General features: G+C 40.4%; 1 protein-coding gene across 1 annotated transcript in view; it reads right to left on the reverse strand.

Moving 5' to 3' along the window:
- The window catches only part of DOCK2 (dedicator of cytokinesis 2), a 1423644-nt gene that overhangs the window by 1182461 nt on the left and 221721 nt on the right, over nucleotides 1-19462 (reverse strand). Inside the window, exons 12-13 of the mRNA XM_075599153.1 lie at nucleotides 16536-16612; nucleotides 9845-9970 (exon numbers count right to left, since the gene is read on the reverse strand). Of these exons, the coding sequence (XP_075455268.1) occupies nucleotides 9845-9970; nucleotides 16536-16612 (203 nt within the window). The remainder of the gene's footprint in view (nucleotides 1-9844; nucleotides 9971-16535; nucleotides 16613-19462) is intronic.

A 19462-nucleotide genomic window follows, 5' to 3' on the forward strand; every position in this document is an offset into this window, starting at 1 on the left:
GGGCATCCCCCCTCCCATCTCCTGTCACGCGGTGACAGGGGGAAGCCGGGACCGCGGGGTGAATATGCGCTGATGCGGCGGCCATTTTTTTTTTTAAATTAGCGCGACCCCGTTACTAACGCGGTGGTCTCGGGGTGGACCCCGAGGACCGCGTTATAACGGGGTTTACCTGTATCTCCTTCAATCCATTCGCAATGTGACCTATTCATTACACTGCAATAAAATCTGTGTGAAAAACAAAATGATAAGGAAAGATTGTTGGAGTTTATATATATATATATATATATATATATATATATATATATATATATATATAGTTATACGTTACCGTTCCAAGGATTGGTAAACAAGAGACAGCACTCAATGTTGAAGATCAAAGTGTATTAGTGAAAGCAAAAATACATCCAGAAACCCAACGTTTCGGTCCTACAGAATGGGACCTTCCTCAGGGGGATACAAAGGGAGAATGACACAGTTCACCACATATTTATACATCAAACACTGAAAGTCAATTAACCAATCACCATCACCCAATTAAATTAACACAAGAAACCTGCAGCTCTGATGTCATATGTTGATTAAGCTTACATAAGATACCTCCATACTGCTAATCACTCAGCTGTGTATCATCCATTGTCATGGTTATCAATGGGTGTGAGCTCTGATTGATATGGCAGGGGCAATAGGGAGAGGATATCTAAAGAATTAAGGCAGGTTGTGCCATACATAAGTGAAACATTATAAAACCAGGGACATATATATCAAACACTGAAAGTCAATTAACCAATCACCATCACTCAATTAAAATAACACAAGAAACCTGCAGCTCTGATGTCATGTGTTGATTAAGCTTACATAAGATACCTCCATACTGCTAATCACCCAGCTGTGTATTGCATCCATTGTCATGGTTACCAATGGGTCTGAGCTCTGATTGATATGTCAGGGGCAGCAGGGAGAGGGTTTTTAAAGAAGTAAAGCAGGTAGTGCCATACATAAGTGAAACATAATAAAACCAGGGACATATAGGTGTGGGGGAGTGTGGGGGAGTGGTGGGGATCATGATGGAATGTACTGACATAACTAGAGGGCAGAGCCAGACTATGTCATATGAACCATAAGTGCATATGGGAATACCACAATAAGTAGAACTTGCATGTAAACAAATGATGAATAAATATGTATAGACTTCTAACCAAAGGAGAGCAACAGAGGATATTATACCATGAAACACATCAGTGAAATTAATGTGATTGTCCACACACGCACATGTCCATGGGTATCATCAGGATCTGACCTAAAGAAAACAACTTAGCTTAAAATCCTCGTTAAGCCCTTTTGGGGTCATTGTACAGTACTTAAATCAAAGATAGCTTTAGCTTCCAGCTGTAATAGTAGTTTATTCCTGTCGCCACCCCTGGTAGGGGCACGAGCCTGTATAATAGGCATGCATCTTAGAGTTGCTAAACTGTGTCTGTGTTTCCTGAAGTGTCGTGCCACCGGTTGGTGTTTCAAATCATCGTCATCTTCAGCACCCAGAAGTGCCTTCCTGATTGCACATCGATGAATACTGATACGTTCCTTTAACATTCTCATCGTCTTTCCAACGTAGTAGAGCCCACATGGGCACTTGATGAAGTACACTACATATTTAGACTCACAGTTTAAATATTGTTTAATTTTTGTAGATTTGCCAGTCTGAGGGTGAGCAAAAGTACTTCCTGTTTGCATAAACTGGCAGTTGGTACAGCCATGGCATCTGTATGACCCCGGTTTTCTCGCCAGCCAGGTCTTTGCTGGCATGTATTTGTCAACGGGATCAGAATGTGTAAGCAGATCTCCCAGATTTCTGCCTCTTTTATAACAAAAAAGGGGTGGAGCATTAAAGTCTTTCCCAATCCTGCGATCATTAGCCAATATATGCCAATGTTGTTGTATAGACCTTTTGATATGTCCAGATGCAGTGCTGTAAGTGCTGACCACCTTACAGCGATCAGAATCAGTGGTCCTCATTGTTGGTGACAGCAGCTCCTCCCTCTCTGGGATCCTGGCTTTGATGAGTGCCTTATTGACTTCTTTGGGATCATATCCCCTCTCTAGAAAGCGAGAGGCCATCTCCAGAAGTGCACACTCCACTAGTTTGGGGTCACTCACAATTCTCCGGACACGTAGTAGTTGTGAGAAAGGGAGACCTGCTTTTAATGGTGGAGGATGATGGCTGGTTGCATGTAATAATGTGTTCCTATCTGTGGGCTTCTGGAATAGACGTGTGCAGAGTTTTCCATTGTCCTTATAAACAATGGTATCAAGAAAAGGAACTTCAATGGTACTGTAGCTAGCTGTGAACCTAATTGTGCATGGAATTTTGTTTAGATACTCAGTAAATGATAGAAGCTCTGTTTCCAGTCCTCGCCAGACCAGGAACACATCATCAATGTAGCGATAGTAGTTAGATATACGGTCCGCAAATGGGGCATCGGTAAGCAAATGGGTGTTCTCGTAGGTATCCATGAACAGGTTGGCATACGCTGGTGCCATGTTTTACCCCATAGCGGTGCCTGTTAGTTGCAGATAAAAGGTTTTCTCAAACCTGAAGTAGTTCTTATGGAGTATCACCTCCAGCAGCAATAACAAGTATTCTGGAGGCGGCCCCTTGTGCTCTGCAAACTTACTGAAGTGGTCACGGATCGCTTCAATGCCCTCCTGGTGTGGGATGTTAGTATATAGACTGCCCACGTCCATGGTTACCAGTATAGTATCTGCAGTAACCGGCGAAATGCCTTCCAATTTGTGGATGAAGTCAGTTGTATCTTTGACAAATGAGGCCATCCGCATCACCATGGGTTGAAGGTAGAAATCCAAGAACTGTGATAATGGATGACACAAGGACCCTCGTGCCGAGATGATTGGTCTCCCCGGAGGCTTGGTCAGAGATTTGTGTATTTTAGGGAGTATATAAATGACCGGTGTAATGGGGTATGTTTGCATCAGGAACTTGGCTGTTTCCTCCGCAATCCACGAATTATTGAGTCCTAGCTGTATGATAGAGTCAATCTCCTTCTTGAACGGCATTGTTGGGTCTGATTTCAGACGCTTGTAGTTAGTATCGTCTCCAAGCTGGTTGGAGATTTCCTTTTTGTAGTCAGAGTATGCCATGACTACAATTCCGTCACCCTTGTCTGCTGCGCGTATGATGATATTTGTATTTGCCCGTAGTGACTTCAGTGCTTCATGTTCTTCCCTGGTCATGTTACGGAAACTAGTTCTGTATTGGCTGATACGTTGTCTAGTATCTCTCTCCACAAGACTCATAAATGTGGTGATGTTATGGTTCACGACCACAGGATCGAATGAACTCCTAGTCTTGAAACGGCCCCCAGTAATTGGGTCCCTGAGGGTGCTTGTTGATGTATCCCCTGTAGGTTTGCTATAAAAATCTTTTAGACGCAATTGTCTATTGAGCTTGAAAAGATCAACCTCCCATAGGAACGGATCCTGTTTGTGTGTAGGTACATACGATAACCCTTTCTGGAGGACATCAATTTCTGTTGTAGTCAATGCATGACCAGAGATGTTGTAGACTACCGTCTTCTCCATCTTCCTCTCTCCCCCCTCTCTCCTCTCTCCTTTCTGGAGTCCCGTAGTGGGTATCGGTGGTTTCCACCCACCTCTCCTGGTCTGCCGCCTGTATCGGAGTCGGGTAAGGGGGGTTTTTTTTGTCCTGTCGTACCTATTCCTAAAAAAGGATCCGCAGACGTGCCTTCTTGTGAATCAGAAAAGTCTGTATCACTTGTATTGTATGCTGCACCAGATACTGCTGCCTTCCTGGTATGTGTATAGTGGCGTCTGCCCCTGGAGGAGCTCTGTGTGCTATCTCCAATCCCCAGAAGCCACTTATAAACACGTCGATCTTTGTAGTCCATCTTAACCTGTTTCAGCTTGTCCCGCTTGTATTTGACCAGCCCCTCACGGTACGCATCTATGGTGGTCTGCAGTTTGTCAGTCCAGTTAGTGTTGGTATCAGCACTGAGGGTATCACCATGTTTGGAATAGATAGTATCGATCTCTTTTTTAATTTTCCCCAGTTCCTTGCTCACCCTCAGACTGGCAAATCTACAAAAATTAAACAATATTTAAACTGTGAGTCTAAATATGTAGTGTACTTCATCAAGTGCCCATGTGGGCTCTACTACGTTGGAAAGACGATGAGAATGTTAAAGGAACGTATCAGTATTCATCGATGTGCAATCAGGAAGGCACTTCTGGGTGCTGAAGATGACGATGATTTGAAACACCAACCGGTGGCACGACACTTCAGGAAACACAGACACAGTTTAGCAACTCTAAGATGCATGCCTATTATACAGGCTCGTGCCCCTACCAGGGGTGGCGACAGGAATAAACTACTATTACAGCTGGAAGCTAAAGCTATCTTTGATTTAAGTACAATGACCCCAAAAGGGCTTAACGAGGATTTTAAGCTAAGTTGTTTTCTTTAGGTCAGATCCTGATGATACCCATGGACATGTGCGTGTGTGGACAATCACATTAATTTCACTGATGTGTTTCATGGTATAATATCCTCTGTTGCTCTCCTTTGGTTAGAAGTCTATACATATTTATTCATCATTTGTTTACATGCAAGTTCTACTTATTGTGGTATTCCCATATGCACTTATGGTTCATATGACATAGTCTGGCTCTGCCCTCTAGTTATGTCAGTACATTCCATCATGATCCCCACCACTCCCCCACACTCCCCCACACCTATATGTCCCTGGTTTTATTATGTTTCACTTATGTATGGCACTACCTGCTTTACTTCTTTAAAAACCCTCTCCCTGCTGCCCCTGACATATCAATCAGAGCTCAGACCCATTGGTAACCATGACAATGGATGCAATACACAGCTGGGTGATTAGCAGTATGGAGGTATCTTATGTAAGCTTAATCAACACATGACATCAGAGCTGCAGGTTTCTTGTGTTATTTTAATTGAGTGATGGTGATTGGTTAATTGACTTTCAGTGTTTGATATATATGTCCCTGGTTTTATAATGTTTCACTTATGTATGGCACAACCTGCCTTAATTCTTTAGATATCCTCTCCCTATTGCCCCTGCCATATCAATCAGAGCTCACACCCATTGATAACCATGACAATGGATGATACACAGCTGAGTGATTAGCAGTATGGAGGTATCTTATGTAAGCTTAATCAACATATGACATCAGAGCTGCAGGTTTCTTGTGTTAATTTAATTGGGTGATGGTGATTGGTTAATTGACTTTCAGTGTTTGATGTATAAATATGTGGTGAACTGTGTCATTCTCCCTTTGTATCCCCCTGAGGAAGGTCCCATTCTGTAGGACCGAAACGTTGGGTTTCTGGATGTATTTTTGCTTTCACTAATACACTTTGATCTTCAACATTGAGTGCTGTCTCTTGTTTACCAATCCTTGGAACGGTAACGTATAACTACATTCTCTATATGGGACGTGCACCTGTGGCTTAACAGCACCTATTGGAGTGCCAACTGCCTTATCTGACTATATATATATATATATATATATATATATATAAAATAAGTTATGGTGCGAAAAAGTGACAAAAACCCTCTACCGTACCGTGTACAACAAATAAAAATATCACTTGTGAGCATAAAACGTCTGTGTGCTCATTTGCATGTAATTTCCCAGAATTCCTGACTGCATTGGAAGAACTGTATGCTAAGAGATAATAGTGAAAAGCAGGGTAGAACACCTGTCTGACACATGTGAATGTGCGCACAAGAGCTATTTGTATTTGCTACATGTAGTTTACTTGGTCACATTTACTGCATTGAATCATACAAACCACATTCCTTGAAGTGCAGCAGAATGATCCTTTATAATTGAATGTTCGATGTTTGTTACTGGCTGTGGGATCTTGGCATGTATGTGTACAAAGTGTGTGATATTGTATGGTCTTGTGCCATTAACAGTGTCGAGTTCGTTATCAAGTTTTTTATTGACAACTTCTGTCTGAGGTTTGGCGGCTGCCAGAATGCATGGATGGGTGGTTTGGGGAATACATCTAAAACTGAAAAATCACTTCAGCTTGCTCGAATTGCATGGGTAAACATTAAGAAATTATTATGAAGACCTTACACTATGAAGATTGCAGTTGAAAGCAGAAAAAACTGCAGGAGTAGCTAACAAAAAACAGGCTAAAAAATCTGATGAGACAAAACAATTATGGAGGAAGTTACAAGAAATTAAGCAATCCCAAGACGCAAGAATAAGAATTAAATATGCAGAGCTGTGCAATAAATGTATAACTGTATATGTACGAAAATGTAACTGCGGTAAAGAAGACTATTGAAGATAAAAAAAAAGCTTAACGAAGACAAAGCAACAACTTATTGTTGGGACGAAGCAAATCATTGCACTTAACAAAGGTGGATCATGGACGATGGATAACAATAGAAGACCATGAATGTATCATAAAGAGAGGTGAGAACTTCTACATTAAATAATATGTGAACGCAGATAACATAGAGCATCATCTCACAGAGGACAAGCAAGAAGAAACCACAAATGATGTACCATAAGTCCATCCAGAAGAAGTGACAAAAGCAATCAAATCAATGAAGAATGGGAAGGATTCCAGGGAAGATGGAATTACAACTGAAATCTTAAAAGAAGAAGCTGAGCAAAGTGGAAAAAATCCTTGCAAAATTCCATAGTTATCCTCATCCACAAGAAAGATGAGAAAGAGACAAGAAGACCTCAAGAATTACAGACCTGTAGCAGAACAGTCTACTTCCAATCACTTTTACAAAGATGCTCACTAATTGGCTGCAACAAGCCCCTGGCTTTGCCGAGCCTGGAGTACAAATGGTATTACACAGTGCATACAACACAACAAACTACATCAAAGTTGTACAAGAAGTGATTTGCCAAAGTAATGAATATGATCGACCACTAGTTTTAGGGTTCGTAGATACGTAAAAAGCATTTGATTCTGTCTACACATCAGCAGTCTTATATGCATTAAGAAAACAAAGTGTTGAAGAAGAGTACATTGCTATTATAAAGAACATTTACGAGAATACCACATCAACCATTAGATTACATGAATATACTGTACAAGCAAGACAAGGATCAAAAAGGGAGTGAGGCAGGGAGACACCATATCCCCAAAGCTTTTCACAGCAACACTTTAAGAATTGTTCAAGATATTAGATTGGGAAGAAAAATGAATCAAAATCAACAGTGAATTTTTCAGTCACGTTATATATTTGCTACAAGTCCAGAAGACCTCCGCTGAAGCAAGTAAGAAAGTGGGCCTCCATTTGAATCTCAGCCAGACCAAAGTGATGTTCAACAAATGCATAGATCGAAACAAATGAAAGTCAAGAAAGGACAAGAAGAAGTCGAAGATTATGTCTACCTTGGCGACAAATAAAAATGGATGGCAACCTTTTGAATGAAATCAATTTGGATTGGAAGAAACAAGACAATATTTCAATTGAACTTTCCACTGTGCCTCAAGAAAAATGTTTTTGACCAGTGTATTCTGCCCATGCTCACGTATTGATGTGATACTTGGACCCTAAATGCGAAGATAATTCAGATGCTTCAGACAACACAAAGAAGTATGGATCGATGTATGCTGGGTATTACCTGAAGAGATATGAAAAACAATGAATGGCTTAAAAACAAAAGTCCGTGACAGCATCACAAGGGTGAAGAAATTAAAATGGCAGTGGGCCGGACATATTGCAGGAGGAAATACTGTAATCATCGGTGGACAAAGATGATACTCGACTGGATTTCAAGAGAGATGAAAAGACCAAGATGACGACCAAAAGTAAGATGGGAGGATGAAATCTGAATTTTTGGGGGGGAAACATGGAGAATAGAGGCTTACAACCACACTACTGTACATGGAAGATCAGTGAGGAGGCCTTCATGCAGCAGTGGATTGACAAGGGATTATTTTATTATATATAATTCACAGGGATAATCTGATTAAAATTACAGTACAGCAGGCCATACTGATATATTTTGACATATATAAAAAGTATCAACAACTTGAAGGGTTTCAGTGAGTCTAACACATTAGTTCAATAGAACAGGAAAAACCCGGGCGCTCCCTCCAAAGTGTATATTAAGCGGGGTAAATACAATAAGTAGTTTACAACCTTAAAATTGTTATGCAAGGATCCCCTCAATGTCGTCGTCTCTCCTATGGCTCTGACCCCAATAGGATCTATCCAGGATCCTTGTTGGTACAGGGATATAGAAAGAAAGGGGGAGCACAGGTAGAGGAATTGTATAGTGATATGTGTAAAATATTATTTTCTCTCATACTTTGTTTATATATCTGTTTGCTTTGAGGGCGACGTCTGAATGGAAAGTCGTCGGCGAACCTAAGAATATACCTGGACCTGAAAAGAAAGAAAACCACCCCAGCAGGGAAAAAAAAGAAGATCACAAAGAAAACTTGATGTGATAGCATTTACACAAGGCCGTGTAAGTGTGTTTTCATGTTTATTACCCCCACCATCATTTATAAGAGGTTACACATATCACTATACCATTCCAAAATACAGAGTGGGTTTACTCCAGAGACTTTTCAGAGCAGTATATATAAAAAAAAATCTCGGCCTCATTAAAACATTACTGTGCGGGATTCATGTTGGGGGATTGTTTTTGTATTAAAAATTTATAAAAAAGAAAGAAAAAAAACCACTTCCTGGAGTGCTACTGCAGAAAGTTATAACCAAAAGCAAAGAGGTCTGTCCCATCCCTTTGGAATTGAAGAGGTTAATTGCGGATACGATGCCGCCGCCCCACGCCCCCCTCCCAAATATCTCACTTGGATATACACAAGGTGTATATATATAAATATATATATATATATATATATATATATATATTTATATATATATATATATATATATATATATATATATATATTTATATATATACACCTTGTCAAGCAGGGGTTTATGGTAATATATTGCAATATTGAGAGGTTTTTTTTCAGGCTGCATCAACACTACAAATTAATTACATTCTCAAAAAAAACAATTTGCCGTTTTTTCTTCTTTTAGTCTTGTGAATGGGAACCCTTTTCAATTACAGTGAACTTGATATTTTAAACTAGAAGTAATAACACTTCACATTGTAAGAGAAAAAGAAACAGATTACAGTGACAATTTCACATATGTTGTGTTGCTAATATAGCTCACCAAATGACAAAGGTTCCTAATAGATTATTTGCTCTAGCAATATTGTGTCTGTGAGTTGGTGCTAATGTGACTTGGCAAATCAAAAAGGTTTTGACTAGATCATTTGTTCTATTTACGGTATATCTGTTGTCTATACCCATTTACGTTTCTATGACAGCCAAACATACAGTAGAGCTGGGCACATTTATCACCCAAACAAGGTATAAATTTATAGATGGGCACTGTGACAACACAACAAATCACAGTATAAAGTACGTAACTCAGAATATCATAAGGAGTCAATGGTCAGATTGCCACCGTACATTGTAAAAAACTATATTAAACACATTGCACTGTTTCCTTCATAGGAGAATATATTTATGCGCCTCTCTCTGACAAATAAGACCTCCTCTTGCATTAGTTAACACATATCAAATTGTTACATACTGTATGCTATTAAACACAGTACATGAAAAGGTTTACATTTATAGAGAATTTTAGCAATGATTTTATGATAAAATGCTATTCAATCCCAGGGCTGAATTAGGTGCTTGAAATATTGCCTCCCTGTACAACGAAAAATGAGGAATTAGTCTGTTCAGCAAATTAAACATATTTTTTACCTGGCATAATTATCTCAGGAAATCCCAGCTTCCTTGCAATCACTGTAGTTCTGTCCACAAGGTGGGGATAGTCCTTCCGAATTTGCACTGCGTCACCAACAAGCATTTTCACTGTTACCCAAAGGCCTGTAAAACATATTTTATCATTGATCATTGAATTCATTTTGATATGGGAACTACTTCCATCCTGATGTGCATTCATTCCCATTAAGGCCCAGATCCACAAAGCTCTCTGAGCTTAGGGTTCATAACATCATGTTATCAAAATCAGTAATGGACATTATGGTCTTTGAGCTTTACTCGAATCCACAAAGATAAATAGATGCAAAAACAATAGGCGCTAGTGATCTTATTAGCATAGGTTTAACGCCATGAGAAGTTGGCACTGCCTTGCATTAGCTTCAAGTAACATGGTATTAAGCCTGTCTTACCCAAAGGCACCATTACCCCCATCAAAACCCTAAATAGGTGTTTAATTAAAGTTAAAAAAACGGTATGACAGGAGGGGGAAAAACCCTGTAAATAGATATATAATCGTTAAATCCTACTTGAATGTGGTCTTACACCCAACCAGACCCTGTAAAAGACCAATTTCAGGGTCTGGTTACAAGTAACGCCAAGTTTAGCTACGAACTAACTAAAGCAATGTTACATCCCTATGTTAACTATAACAGAGCTCTGTGGATGTGCTTTGTTAGTTGGAACACCTCACTTGCATATCATTAGTACTAAGATCTGTTATAGTGACACAAGAGCTTGTTACAACTAAAAACAGCACTTAACACTGCGTTAGTGAGCTTTGAAGAACCCCTTTAGCACTTAATGCGTTAACTTAAATGAACACCTCATTAAGTCAATAACAGAGCTTTGTGGTAAAACAACAGCTTATTTTTTTGAGAAGTAGAAATATCTAATTCTAACCCCTGCGATGTTAACCCACAGCCGGTCACATTGCCAGGACAGTTCTCACTTTATTGTTCAGTTCTGCAATGGTGAACATTAGCAGAGATGGGCGAATGTCTACAGTATTTCTGCTATTTGTGAACATGTTGAAAGAGCAAAACACTATTAAGTTAATCTCCCTCCCTTTCCTTATGGGTAGATTGATTGAGGTTATGATACCTTTTAAAGGACCAAATGTTACAGTGCATGTGAAGAAGAAACCAGTGAGGTTTTGAAAGCTCTGTGCACAATATTTCCATCTATGAAAAACCCTCAAGTTGGTCCCGGAAGTGGTCGTGGTGCTGAGTGCCACGGCCTCTCAGGCCCACAGTGGTCATGTGACCACAGCAGCCATTTTCTGGGAAACGTAAGAGGAGGAACCCTCCATCAATTTCATTACTGTTAAGATGCAACCTAACCTGGAAAAAGTAGGCCCTCTGAAGATGACATAGTAACTACGTCCTGGGGCACTCACCGGGTTAAAAGGCATCACTATATTGTATCTACTTTAATTCAGGAACAAGAAGGCTACTAGAACTTTGATATTGGTGTTACCGGTTTTGCCCGATTACAAGGTGGCGCTTTGTTCAATAATGTTACGTTGAAAAATACATACTCGTCTTAAAATCCAAGCCCCGCCAACTTTGCAAGCCAATCAGCAGTCGGATGTATGAGGTAGGAGAGTAAAATGGAGGAAGCTCCATGTTGGGGACCTTAAGCAGCCATGTTGCTTGTGGCAGGAAGCTCAAACCAAGAGAGACAGAGAAAGACAGACAGAGAAACAGATAGAGACAGAGAGATAGACATACTGTACTGTAAAGACTGAGAGCGAGACAGAGGCACAGAGCGAGACACCGAGATAGAGAGAGCCACAGAGAGAAAGAGATAGAAACAGAGATAGAGAGACACAGAGACAGCTACTACTGAAATTAGTGGGTTGTCTTAAATTCAGGGTTGCCCTATAATCGGGCAAATGCGGTATATAAGAAGATATGTACAGTAATTCTTTCAACCTATTCAGCTTGTGAACCAAACTGTCATATCATCCCCCCATAAAAAAACAAACATCCATGTAAATATTTTTTCTTTTGCTGTGATATTTTTGCACATATAATTCCTTTTGCATACAGTGATAATCTCTCTTATTATAAAAACAACATGGGCCTATTCTCCTTGCTCATTTACAAAAAAAATTGCATGTCATACAGATTGCACAGAACACGAGAAACTGCTACCTAATAACACTTTCTCAAAGTTTAGAATTAACTTTTTACTGAACATGGTGAGATATGTTTTCGAGCTATATTGCACTCAACCTCTCAAATGGGTTTATTTATTAAACTGCAATAAAATCAGTGGATAATTCCCCGATAAAGGAATTCTGGCACTGATAGGAATCTGGAGTTCTCACTGCAATTAATAGTTATCATATGCAAAAATAAACATGTACAATATCCATGTTACTGATTTCACAAAATGTGTGCGAATGGCCAATATACACTGTTTTTTACGAACACGTGCATCGTTTTCTCATATCGCTAAATATTAGCCCAGTTCTTAGCTCCTTATATAGTTCTAATAGAGAGAACAATTGCCCAATCCAACCCCACCCTATTTTTTTCACAGAGGTGTCATGTTTAGATTTAAAGAATGTTTTTTTTTTTTTTATCGCACATGTTTTAAAGTAACTAATAATGGACTTGGGTAACAATTAAAAAAAAAATTTTTAACTTGTATTTTATTGTTTTTTCTTTTCTTTTTACATTATATTTAGGGAGGGGGAAATGGATACAAAAGAAAAAAGGGACGGGTGGGAGGGGTACATTTCCATCTTATCTACTTTAATAGTACAGACATTTATTTATGCTTTATTATACATTCAGTTGCTTTTCACCTTGAGTCTCGCCATGGTCACAATTCTTGTGTGGAAAATCATTGAACAGTAGCTTCACAGTACGTCACCCATGGTTCCCATATCTTCAAAAACCCTACATAACTGTCCTGAATTAGACTAGAAAGTTTTTCCATGGTCATTATATGGTTTACCTTGCTTCTAGCCTCTGCTAATGTTGACGGGTTGTTTTGTTTCCAGCTTCTAGCTATAACTGCTTTAGCCGAGGAAAGAATATGTACCAACAACTTGTCTATATTAATCTCTATATCCTCTATTGGTTTTAGAATTAATATTGTTTCCATATTCCATGGACAGTCCAACCCCGTAATTCTCTTTATTAGCGTTTAAATTTTTCTCCAAAATAAAACTATCTTGGTACAGGTCCACCAGATATGTTTAAATGTGCCTGTTTGGCCACAGTTGCGCCAACAAAAGGGGGGAGGAAGTTGGAAAAAATGAGTGGAGTCTAGCAGGAGTATAATACCACCTGTGTAGTATCTATTGATTAAACTTGCGTGCTGCCGAGCATCTAAATGATCTGGTTGATCTCTCGTAGATGTCAACCCACTCTATCTTATGGTTGCCCTATATCATTTTGCCAATCTAGTGTAGGATATTTTTATTTGTTTGTTCCGTGTTCTGTGTAATCAGGATTTGGTATAATTGTGCTATTGTTCCTTTAGGGTATGGACTTGATGGTATGGATTTGCCCTGGCGACACACTTTATTCGAGCTCGGCTAGTCCCACGAATTCGGGTATACTCGGGTGTATTGAGGTTTGTGACTGTTTTCTGCCCGAGTGCATTGCGTTATTTTCCAGGCAGGGATTGAAGCATTTTATTCCCGCTGGCTGCAATACTGCACAGTATATATATATATACTGCATTACAATTCATGAATTTATGCCATCTGGTAGACACGCGAAGCATTGCAGCCTATTAAATCCTAATCATTATCATTTAACAGATCAGCCGCCCGTCAGCCAGGCATGAACCCAGGCTGGGAAGGCAAACGCAATGGGGCTTGTCTGAGGTGAGGAGCGGCGCATTCCAGGTATCTGCCAGGTACATACTGGGTATTTGCTCGAATAAAGTGTGTCGCAGCAGTAGGTTCTCAAATATAGTTAATGGTCTAAAAAAAAACTGCCGCTTGGGTTGTATCGATGAGACGTAGTGTGTTATTTGGAAATATTGGTATAATTGTATATTTGGTAAATTAAACTCCTTTATTTCTTGGAATGTCTTAATTCTGTCTGTTTTCAGTATGTCTCAAAGTCTTCTTATACCTTTTTCTCCCCATGTTTAATATACCTTTGATTGGAGGGCCAGAGTGAACCCTGGATTGGATATAATTGGGGGGTAGATTAAATAAATTTATATTTATCCCATATTTTTAGGGAATGTGATAGCACTGGGTGGGCCCTGATGTGCTCGGGTCTCAACTCTTTCCCTAGCCACAGTAGTGTTGACATATCTGTTGTTTGGGCTTCTGCTCTTTCTATATCTACCCATGGCTTCACCCCCTTTCCCAGTGACCAGTATATCAGGGGACTCAGCCTAGCCGCTTCATAATATTTAATCAGATCTGGTTGAGACAACCCTCCTAATTTTGTTGGTAACACCATAGTTTTTTCTTAATTCTTGTTTTTCTACAATTCCATATAAACGTTGTTATTTATTTTTCTAACTCTTTAATATGTTTTTGCGGAACTGTGACTGGTAGTACCTGAAATAAATACAGCATCCTGGGCAGTGTGTTCATTTTTACCAAGGTTATTCTGCCTGACCATGAAATTTGATGTCTATCCCAGATCCTTAGATCTCTTTTCAGTTCTTTAATAAGTTTGGTTTAGTTTGCTCCATAGTGTTTATCGTGCATTCCTGTTATGTACACACCCAAGAATTTGTCTTTTCTGGCTTCCATTTAATTGGAAATTGTTTTTTTTTTTTCATATTTGTCTTGTCCTCTTCTGGGATATGTAGACTTAGAACCTTTGATTTGGTGTGATTTATTTTAAAGTTTGAGAGTTTGCAAAATTCTTCTATTGGGTCAGATAGTTTCTGCAGTGTTTTTTGGGGGGTTAGTGAGTGATAGCATGACATTGTCTGCAAACAGGGACACTTTATAATCCCTATCTACAATTGTCACTCCCTCAATTTCATGATTCAGCTTAATTTTGGAAGCTAAAGCTTCTATGCACAGGGCGAACAGCAATGGGGACAAAGGGCATCCCTGGTGAGTGCCGTGTGTAATTTGAAATGAGGCTGAGTTATAACCTTATGTTCGCACTGTAGTTGTTGGGTTTGAGTATAACGCTCGTACTCCTATACTAAAGCTTTTGTGGATTCCCATTTTGTTCAGTACCTGAAACATAAAAGGCCAAGCGACTCTATCTAGAGCCTTTCCTGCGTCCAACCCCAGAATCAGGGTTGGATTTTGGCTCCTATTGTTGTTGTGGATTATATTTATAATTCGGCTAATATTATCCGAAGCCTGACGCTCCGGAGTGATACCCACCTTGTCTGGGTGAACCAGTATGTCCAGAGCTTTATTTAGACGTGATGCCAATATTTTTATATCTGTGTTTTAATCAGCGATATGGGTCTATCATTTAGGCATAGCATGGGGTCCTTGCGCTCTTTAGGAATTATGCTTATTGATGCTTCCAACATTTCCTTCGGTAACACTTCTCCTTATATTATGGCGTTTGTGAACCCATCTGGGCCCGGGGCTTTAGAATTTTTGAGGGCTTTTATGGCTTCCGATATTTCTTCTGCTGATATCTTAATGCCCAGCAACTGTGACGTATGTCCGGTTAATGGGGGGAGTTCACATGCATCTAAATATTCGTCTATATGTACTTTTTGTCTCGGATCTGTTACCTCTGCTGTATTTAAATTATATACACTGCTATAATATTTTACAAATTCACTATTAATTTCAGACGGATTATAGGTTGTTTTATACTGATCCATTTTTAGGTTGAAAATATTTAAACTAGACATTTTATTCCTTAGTTTCGCTGCCAGGTATCTATCAGCTTTATTGCCTTTCTCGTAATAGAGTTGGTTCGTTCATCTCATTGCTTTTTCTGTGTCCTCTATCAGTATATTTTTGCTTTCTCTCCTGTCTACCTTCTCCCTAATAGCAGCTGTCGGTCTCTGTTGGTACTCTTTTGGTACTTATTTGCTTTTTGTCATATTGTCATTCAGTTTAATTAGTCTCTTATTCTTTTTTTTCAATATGATGCTATGCTGATAATTTTACCCCTCATAGTTGCCTTGTGGGTCGCCCATAAAGTGGATTCTTTGACTTGACCATTGTCGTTTTGCAGGAAATATTCTTGTAGAGCCTCACATATAGATACTCTAGATTTGGGGATCCCTAATAGAAAATCATTTAATCTCCATCTCCCTTTGGGGTGTCCTTGTTTTATATATTTTAATGCTAGCACTACAGGAGCATGGTCTGACCAGCTTATGTTGTCCATCTCAGCGATGAGTATACTGTCTGCTAAGTCTCTTGAAATAAAAATATAATCTATTCCTGTGTACTGGTCATGTGCATCTGAATAGAACGAGTAGCTCCTAGATGTAGGGTTCATCATCCTCCATGTATCTATCAGGGCATTCTCAATTACGATTTTTTTACTCTGGACGGTATCTATTTTTAATTACCTATTTTTCAATGATACAACTGAGGCAGTTCTCAAGACTTTTAAATGCTGCTTACTAACCCAAAATAACTTACATGAGTAGCCATTACTAGTTCAATAATTATGTTAATAAATGGGTGTTAAACTTTGATTAATGACAATGATAACACTTCCATGAAAATGTGCTCTGGTGCCATTACCTTGCCCACCACTGTCTCCTTTTGATGCAGTAACCTTATTAAGAAGTGTATGCAAAAAGTCATTCTCCGTCACAACCCTAGAAAAAAATAAGGATACTATTACACAAGCAATCACATTTATATAAAAACTTTCACTTTCATAAAGGAATGTCCCTTAGTTTATAGAATCATTTTTTAACCTGGAATCAAACATCTTAAAAAACAAAACAAGACAAGGGAATAAAAAAGTGTAAGAATTTATCGTTCAAGGTAAGATAAACTCCACTAGATTAAATGTTAAACTCCATATCACTCTCTGTGATCAACTTCCTGCTGCAAATAAAATGATCAAATTCCTAACATACTGTACAGCAGAAATGTGCAAACTGAGGGGGGGCGCAGAATTTTCGGAGGGGGGGTGGGGGAGAGGGAGGGCGCAGCGCTTACAGAGGCCCTGCTCTCTTCCCCACAACATTTAAATAAAATGCCGGAGGAGCGCACGAGTCCTCTGTATGTCCCTTACCTTCTTTCTGGCAGCTTCTGGTGACGCCATGACAACACGGAGTTAAATGACACTGCCGACGCCGGAGAAAAGGTAAGGAGGTGTGGGGGGGGGGAGGGGTGCGAGCAGATGGGGAAACCAGACAGGGGGGCACAAACAAAAAATTTTGCGAACCCCTGCTGTACAGCATAGTTTTAGCATTAAACTGATTCTAAGAAAGCCATGTTGTCACATCAAAACATCAAAGTACTTGGCTCCTCATGTTCTCATTTTAATGAGTAATTTGGGGAGTGGTTATATGGAGTGACAGGTAGACTTATGGAGGAATTATATGGTAACTGCATATATTACGTTTTACATTCTTATTTTTCTCCATTTTCAAAAAGTGTCATGAACACTTCAATATGTACATTTGTACATTTTTAAATAATGTTATAGGAGTCCACATTATATTATTATCATTTATTTGTAGAGCGCCAAATGGCTGCGTGGAACAGTGGGAGGTACAGAGTGACATCAATGATTTAAACTGAATGACATAAAAATAAGGACAGACAAGCGCAAACAGGTACTGAAGGTAATGAGGACCCTGCTCATGAGAGCTTACAGTCCAGGTGTCAATCTAGACATCTTTGCATCTGCTAAACCTGATTACTAATATTTTTACTGACTTTATTCCATGTCCATTAAGATGACACAATGGCATATTAATACATTAAAAGATGATTGCTTGACCATAGTAGTAAATACCAGGTAAAAAAACATCTCTAAATCCTCATTGAAGCCTTTGCTGTGTGTATTATATAGTATATGCAAGTGATCCAATGCTAGGTAAAATCCATATTTGAATGCTGTTTTCTGTCTACCCCTAATCAAATTAAGTGTTGCCACCTAGGCAGGGAACACCCTGTGTATAAAACCATTTGTTTGAATGTGCCTCAGATGTGCTAATTAAGCAGACAGAACAACATTGTCAGGTGACTTTTTAGGCCTACTGCTGCGGCCAAGTTTATTCGAGCATTTGCCCGTTCTTGGCCGCAGCAGTAGCCTGGCGCGCGCCCGAGAGTGACGGGCGCGCGCCGAAGCAGCGGAAGAGCGCCCTCCGATCGGGGCGCTCTCCCTACCGCTGCCGGGTCCGCCGGGTCCCCCGGAACCCCCTGCCGCCGTCCCGCGATCGCGGGACACCAGGGCTCCCTCGGGGAGCCCTGGACGCGCGTGCAGGGGGCGCTGGCTCCCGAAGAAGCGTGACCGCGCGTCTATGACGCGCGGCACGCCGAGGGGCGGCCACTAGCAAGCCGGGAAATCTCCCGGCTTGCGGATCTGGCCGCAGTGCGATAAACTGTGTCGCCACTGTATATAAACCCAGTCAGAACAGCTAGTCTGCTTGCAGCCCATATCCAAGTGGCCCATTATAAGTGGCATGACTATTGAACAACTGAAGTTTAAAAGGAAGTTCAGAAGAAGTGAGAAAGAAGTGGACACCCCATCTGGCCCTGATTCCTGCATTTGAACTACGCTGGAAAGGAGGATATCATCAATACCAGACTGCATCATTACTGCTGTGATGCTGCCTTTACCATTTATATTTGCTGTGACTTCACTTCTTCTCAAATTATGCACTTCTTTTTACCAGCCTCAGTATGTCTCAAACTCTATTCATATATCTCCATCTCTCCTTTCTTCACCACTTCTCAGTTCACACGAACTCCTTTCTTACCTGCGTCCTCTGACACCACACAGCTATATCCCCTGCACTAAAAAACACCCTTACAAATCATCCTCACACATCCTCTTTCTATCCATGCTTCTACTCCTTGCTTCTGGGGATATCTCTCCCAATCCTGGTCCCTGTCTTATTTCAACTTGCTCTCGTCCTCGCCTCCCACATGCAACTTCTACTCCTTCTGGTGTCAACCCCTCCAACCTCATACCCATCCCCTGCCACCCTCCCTCCTCTCTCCCTTTCTCCTGTGCTCTTTGGAATGCTCGCTCCCTTTCTAACAAGTTCCTCTCTGTACATGACTTCTTTCTCTCTCACTCTCTGCTCCTATTTGCTATAACTGAGACCTGGCTCACTCAGTCTGACACTGCTCTGGAAGCTGCCCTCTCCTATGGTGGCCTTTCCTTCTCCCACACTCCGCGCACTGATGGCAGGGGTGAAGGTGTGGGGCTCCTGCTCTCCTCTCTATGTCGTTACCGAACCCTTCCTATTCCTCCCTCTCTTGCTTTTCCCTCCTTTCAGGCTCACACTGTCCAGATTTTCTCTCCTCTCCCTGTTCATGTGGCGGTCATCTACCGCCCACCTACCTCTACTCATCCCCCTTCTGCCTTTCTCTCTCACTTTGAATCCTGGCTCTCTTTCTTCCTCTCCTCAGACTCCCCTGTTCTTCTCCTTGGGGACTTCAATTGCCACATTGATGACCCCTCTCTCCCTTGGGCTTCCCGC

The sequence above is a fragment of the Ascaphus truei genome, chromosome 5 (genome assembly GCF_040206685.1).
Source record: "Ascaphus truei isolate aAscTru1 chromosome 5, aAscTru1.hap1, whole genome shotgun sequence".
Taxonomy (NCBI): Eukaryota; Metazoa; Chordata; class Amphibia; order Anura; family Ascaphidae; genus Ascaphus; species Ascaphus truei.